This window comes from Pteropus vampyrus, unplaced genomic scaffold, assembly GCF_000151845.1.
Source record: "Pteropus vampyrus isolate Shadow unplaced genomic scaffold, Pvam_2.0 Scaffold8, whole genome shotgun sequence".
Lineage (NCBI taxonomy): Eukaryota > Metazoa > Chordata > Mammalia > Chiroptera > Pteropodidae > Pteropus > Pteropus vampyrus.
The window spans coordinates 4,625,746-4,632,566 of NW_011888789.1; the positions used below are offsets into that span (position 1 = coordinate 4,625,746).

Here is a 6,821-nt window from a genome sequence, read left to right on the forward strand (position 1 = left end):
GAGACCCAACATTAATCCCTTTAGAATTAGTCATGGGGCCACTATTCATCTGGAAACCTAGGGCACAGTAAACAGATTCTTGTTTTACCCTAGGGCCCCTCTTCAGAAAAGAAAGCTATTACAGGGCCCAGGGATCAGCTTACACAGACAGGTACTAATCTCAGCAATAATTGATTCCTGCCACATTAGGATTCATGTTATGTTTCTCCTTCAGCCTTAGGATGAACTTGGAAGTCCTTAGAACAAAGAGCCCAGGTCCACAATCAGGTGCTACACTTAGGATGTCTTTCTCTTATCACTGTAGAAAGTTACCTTCACCAGCTTACGATTTGTCAAAACTATTTGGAGCTAACCAGATATTTGGAGATATAGATCTCATTATTTTCTATGCTGAGGAAAAACAAACAAACAAACTTGTTTAATGAGATACATATAACCACCCGTTTTGGCCAGGCAGTCACCTCCACGAGAATTCTGTAGATACTGTGTGAGAGAAAACAGGGCAGAAAAAGATCAAAATGACTTGTTGAATGGCTGCTGTGGGCCAGGCATGAAGATGGATTTCAGGGTAACACAGAAAGAGACAAACATAATCCCTGTCATAGAGAATTTGTAAAATTCTAGAAAATTAGATGGTTCAAGTAATAAGGAATTGATAGAAGCTAGAAAATTAGATGGTTCAAGTAATAAGGAATTGATAGAAGCATTATGGTAGAAGAGGGAATTACGAAAGTACACACAGGAAAAGTTAACATCCGAAGGATGTATTGGATGGGGAAGTGGCAGGCAGAACTTTAGAGACTAAAGAAAGCAGAATGTGCAAAGATCTAGAGGCAAAAGGGAGCACGTGGGCTATGGGGTGAGAAGGTGGTACTGGGGAGGGGACAGGGAGATGGGATGGAGTGAGCGGCAGGGGCTAGACCATAGCCGGTCTTGTAAAGCGTTAATGAGGTACAAGACTTGATTTAAATTTGACAACAGCAGCTCTGAGGTCCTGTGTGGGCAACAGAAAGGGAGAGAGAAAAGCCTGGATGTAGGAAACCAGTTAAGAGTCAGTTTAAAGCAAAACATGAGAGGATGGTTTGGGCTTAAGTAGAGGCAATAGGCAAGGAGAAGTGGAAGCACTGGAGAGATTTAGAAGGTAGAACATATAGGATTCCTTCCTCCTCACAGGTAAATAATACTTGGACTTCATTCACTCCACAGGAATCTAAGTGAGAAGGAAATGATTTTTTGAAGAGGATACAGAGGCCATAACGTCTTTATGAAGTCTCTCTGCTATTCCAAACAGCAATCATTAGGTTCTAAAGAAGAGACAAACTATAAAGTATATTTGAAGCAAAAATGTTCCATACTTCCCTAAGCCTAAGAATCCCCTGGGCGCTTGTAAACACACAAACTCCCAGCAAACTTTCCTGGGGAGTTCCATTTAGCTGGAATCTGTATCTTCCCAAAATGATCACCCCAGGAGATCCTTATGCTCAAACAAATTAGGAGGTCCATAGGATGTGGGAGACATGCTGATGTTCTCTTATATGCAATCTATATTGTATGACTTCATTTATACAATATTCTAGAAAATACAAACTACTTTATAGTGACAGAAAGTAGATAAGTAGTTGCCTGGGAATAGGGGTGCAAGGAGAGATGAGAGATTACCAAGGGCAGAAGAAAACTTTTGTGGTCAATGAATATGTTTATTGTCTTGATTATGGTGTATTGATATATAGACGCTTAGCAAATTTAATATGTGCAGTGTATTGTATGTCAATTATACCTCATCTGTGCAGTATACTATGTTAAAGAAAAAAAAAACCCACAGGCCCCAAATGGGGTCACTCGTGCTAAAAGTCCATGATACCAAATCTAGATTTAATGCCTCATCTAATTGCAGTTTCAACCTCTCCGAGAAACATAATCTTAGTAAATCGAGTTTTCCAATCAAACACCAGTAAAATAATCTGTCTCATGGGCCCATTTCATAGGGAAAAAAAAAGGCAATCTACATGATAAACACCCTTTTCTTCCCCTAAAGATGTCTCAGCCCAAAAATAATTTTCTTTTCTTTTGCTAATAGCTCCCTTGCCCCACCCTTCTTCCTATAAAAACTTTCCATTTTGTAAACTTTCCAGTTCATAAATCAATCAGACAGCATCCCATCTAGCAACTAGAAGCCCTCAAAGTATGCTTTTAGTTGCTAGGTGGGATAATGTCTGATTGATTTATGAATTGCTTAATAAAGACAATTAGATATTCAAATTTACTTGATTGAATTTTGTTTTTTAACAAGAGTATAAATGAGAACTAGCACTCTCATTTATGTCATAGTGTCCATGCAGCTGCTATGGAAAGCAGTAGGCTGTTTCTACAAAAAATTAAAAATAGAATTACCACATGATCCAGCAATTCCACTTCTGGAGCACCGAAAGCGGGGACTCCGAGAGATATTAGTACACCCAGGTTCACGCAGGATTACTTGCGGTAGCCAAAAGGTGGAAGCAAACAAAGTTTGCATCAAAGGATGACTGGATAAATAAAATGTGGTATATACCTACAATGAGGTATTATTCAGCCTTTAAAAAAAGGAAATTCTAACATAGGCTACAACGTGTATGAACCTTGAGGACACTATGCTGAGTGAAACAGTCAGTCATAAACACTGCACGATTCCACTTATATGAAGTATTTAGAGTACTCAAATTCACAGAGACAGAAAGTAGAATGGTGGTTGCCAAGGGCTTTGGGAATATGAGGGGTAGTGGTAGAAACTGGAAGCTATTGTTAATTGAGTAGTTTCAGTTTGGGAAGATGAAAAAGTTCTGAAGATGAATGATGGTGATCGTAGCACACAATGAGCTTAATGCCAATAAACTGACACTTAAAAATGATTAAGATGGTAAATTCTATGTTATGCCTGTTTTGCCACGATTTTTTAAAACTGAAAAAATTTCAGAAAAGAAAGTAATGATTCCTATTGTCCACCCTAAAGTGTTCAAAATTATTTCAAACCAATGCTAACTAACTGAATTTTCAGAAAGTTTTGATTTTAACTAATTATAAGGTAAAACACTTCCATTTTAAGAAATATAGAATGAGAAAAAATATTGTTAAAATGTAAAATCATGACTTAATAGAAAATGAACATGTGTCAAAGATTTTCTTTCATTCATTATTAATAATGGAGCCATTATGATGTCACAGTGGTTCAAAAGAGAATGCAAAAAACACTCATCCAGGCAAATAGGAGAGCTAAAATTTACAATCAATGCCACACTAGTCTGTAACTGGGCAGTAATCGTTTACATTCTACTAACAAACTCAAGTGCATTTCTATGGACAAAAATTATTTGCACGACTACAGGTTTTCTGCAATTTACAGAGTTGTAAACTAACTCAAAAACAATGAAAAGCCACAGGACCCTATATAATTAGATAAACCCGAAAAGTGTGCTAGACAGGACATCCCGTAGCAGCATTTTTTTTTATGGTCCGCTTCAATATCTCTCTCAAAGCTGAAAAAGAAAAGAAAATCCACTGTAAGTCCTCATCCAGAAACACATTCACTTTGTTTCTTTTGAGTTTAACGTAATCTGGAGTATGGAGCATTCATCGAGCACATTAAACGAGGTTTATTTAATAAAATTATCTGTGCAATGCCCTGGGGCACTCTTCGCGACCAGGTAGACCCTGGTGCATCTCAGCAGCGCGAGGAGAGAAGGCGCCTCCCACTCACCTGCGAATGGCTGCAGGTCAACAGCGTAAAACTTAGAGGAACTAGCAGGTCCCCGCTGGGAGTGAAGGGAGGAGAGGGTACACTGCAAAGCCTGCGGTCAGGGAGGGGAGAAAAACTTGTGCAACAGAGATCCGCTGAGAACTAGGGAAGCTGCGCACTGACCCACCTCGGGACGGACAACGCCGCCGCACCGCCTCTTTCCTTCCCCGCCCACGTCCCGCGGAAAGGGCCAGGGCGGGGCGACCTTTGCTAGGTCCCAGAGTAGCCCTGCCGCGGAGACGGGTTTTTGCGCTCCCAGGAGCGCGCCGCTTCCTTCTCGCCCCTCCCACTGGGACGGGTTTGGCCTGGGCAGTCGTTTCTGGGCGCCCGCACTTTGGACCGTGGTTTCGGCCAGACCCGCCCGCGAGTGGTTTCGATTGCGGACAGCGGCCTGGAGGAGGGCGGAGCGGCTGAGACGCGAAGAAGAAACTAGGGGCGATCCGCGTAGTGGAGACGGTCTTGCGCCTGAGACCGAGAGCAGCCGGAGACAGCAGTGTGCAGGCCCCCAGCCCGCGGCGGCGCCTGTGCCAACTTCAGGGGCCGAAGCCCGAGGTTACTCCGGACGCGCCCGGGCCGGAGATCTCGAGGCCGCTGGGCCGAGAAGGCGTCTGCTAAGAAGGCAGCAGGTGCGCTGTCCCGCAGGAGCGCAGCGCCGCGCCCGGGGATGCGGACGCCGGTGGTGATGACGCTGGGCATGGTGCTCGTGCCCTGCGGGCTGCTGCTCAACCTGACGGGCACCCTGGCGCCCGGCTGGCGGCTGGTGAAGGGCTTTCTCAACGAGCCTGTGGACGTGGTGCTGTACCAGGGTTTGTGGGACATGTGCCGCGAGCAGAGCAGCCGCGAGCGTGAATGCGGCCAGACGGACAAGTGGGGCTACTTCGCAGCCACGCCGGTGGTTGTGGCTCGAGGACTCATGGTCACGTCACTGGCCGTCACGGCCCTGGGGCTGCTGCTGGCTTCGCTCGGCGTGCGCTGCTGGCAGGACGAGCCCCGCTTCTTGCTGGCGGGCGTCTCGGGCGTGGTGCTCTTCCTCGCGGGCCTCCTTAGCCTCATCCCAGTCTCCTGGTACAACCACTTTCTGGCAGACCGCGCCGTCCTGCCCGCCCCAGCCAGCCCGGTCACCGTGGAGGTGAGCTACAGCCTGGTACTGGGCTACCTGGGCAGCTGCCTGCTGTTGCTGGGCGGCTTCTCGCTGGCCCTCAGCTTCGCGCCCTGGTGCGAGGAGTGTTGTTACCGCTCCCACAAGAAAACCGCTGGCAGCCCGCGCCGCCCCAGCATCAGCACCGTGTATGTCGAGCCCGCGCTTACGCCCGCAATCAAATACTACAGCGACGGCCAACACAGGCCGCGGCCCGCCGAGTTTGGCGCCACCGACAAGCCCAAGGTGGGCTTCCCCATGCCCCGGCCACCGCCCAAGGCCTACAACAACCCGGGGGACGTGCTCGACGGGGAGACGGTGACGGACTCCCAGGGCGCCTCCTCGCGCAGCACCCGGCCGTGCCACAGCTCCCTGCCCTGCGACTCCGACCTGTAGACAGTGCCCCCGCAGCCTGCTCTGGCCAGCTGTGTGTGATTAAGGACTCGCCTCACCACGGTTTAACCTTGAAGTTGTCTGTTACCTTGATGCTGGAAACGCCTGGCTTGAAGTGGGAACCTGGGACACGTATTCTTGTTCCTGTAACTGGTTCGAAGGGCGATCTTCTTTTCCTATGGCCAAACATAGAGGAAAGAGGCATGAGAACTACAAAAATTGACCAAATATTAAACCAGGTTATATTCAGACATAGGAACCTGGCTGATCTGCATACCGCCAGACCGCGGGGAACCTACAGGAAGATTCCTGCTGAGATTACTACTTCCCCATGCCTTTAACACTGTATACCCGTACCCTGGAAGGAAAAGCAGATATAAAACCCCAATTCCTCAAATATTCAGGGTCTCTTTCTCTGGCTTTGAGAGGAGACCACTCTCTAATAAACTTTCCTTTTGTCTCTAACTCTGGGGCTTGAATTCTTTCCTAACTCTTAGAAGGTGACAGGCTTTTCATAACTGGGTTGAAGGAGGTAAGCAACTTTGCATCGTGTTGACCAGGACAATAACAACAAAAAATCAAAATCAGCAAATAGAGGCTCAAAAACGATTTGTCTGTCACCTTGAAACATTCTGAAATGCAGATGAACTTTGCATCAAGGTAAGTATTTTTTTCATTTTCATGCACACTCTCAAGGACCAATATATTTCTATGAGGCTCTTAAAAGTAAAGCCATGCAAATACCAGCAGCTTTCGTGGCTTTTATAGATATTACCTGATTAACTCGTATTTCCATTTCTTCATGTATAAATAGGATTTATCTTTTTAATCACTTATTTTTAAAGTGAAAGTTGAGGTCACACCAGAGTTTCTCTCTGAGAGGCAAGAAAGAGAATGAATGGACTAATACTATGTTTTGTCCTTTGTCTACCTCACCCTAGACATAGAAGACTACACATTAAATATTTGGTGCAAAATTGAACTTCTTAATTACGTTAGGTTAAAGTACACGTGTGTGTATCTCTCATTTATAAATAAAATTTGAAAACAAGAGCTTCAGACAAAGCTTTTTCATCTCCAGTACAACCTTTGGAAGTTTAAACCTTCATTTCTAACAATTTCCTGGCTGCCTAGGCACTGTTCCTGAAATCCAGCACTCACATCTTCACACTTCTTAGCATAAGATTACTAAAAGATGCCAATGGGCCCCACTTAAATTCCTGACTGTTTTATTTTTAGGTTCATGCTGTTTTCTGTGTTAAGCCAAGTCTATTGTTGAAAAAACTAGAAACACCAGTTTTCTAGGTGAGACTAGAAATCTTTTCCTCTTGTAACAGTGGTGCCTAAAGTCACAGGTAGGCAGCTCTGTGTCCCATGAGCAGGACTAAATCCCCAGCAAGGCTCTAATTCCAAGTGGTTGATTTCAAGGTGACTTTAATTGAATCGAGTCTCATCTTTAAAACCAGCTTTTGGTAGACAATTCAGAGGTTGGAATGGTCAGTTCAGTGAGTGCTGATA

The 6,821-nt window shown here is 45.3% G+C and overlaps 1 protein-coding gene across 1 annotated transcript; it reads left to right on the forward strand.

The window, feature by feature from the left end:
* Window positions 1-3,946: 3,946 nt before the first annotated feature.
* Window positions 3,947-5,768, forward strand: CLDN23 (claudin 23). Its single transcript, XM_011371661.2, has one exon. The coding sequence runs from the start codon at window positions 4,437-4,439 to the stop codon at window positions 5,304-5,306; it is 870 nt and encodes a 289-aa protein (XP_011369963.1). The 5' UTR covers window positions 3,947-4,436; the 3' UTR covers window positions 5,307-5,768.
* Window positions 5,769-6,821: the final 1,053 nt, after the last annotated feature.

What these genes read in the sequence shown, in the direction of transcription:
- CLDN23 (XM_011371661.2), top strand. Translation starts at nt 4,437, where the DNA reads ATGCGGACGCCGGTGGTGATGACGCTGGGCATGGTGCTCGTGCCCTGC.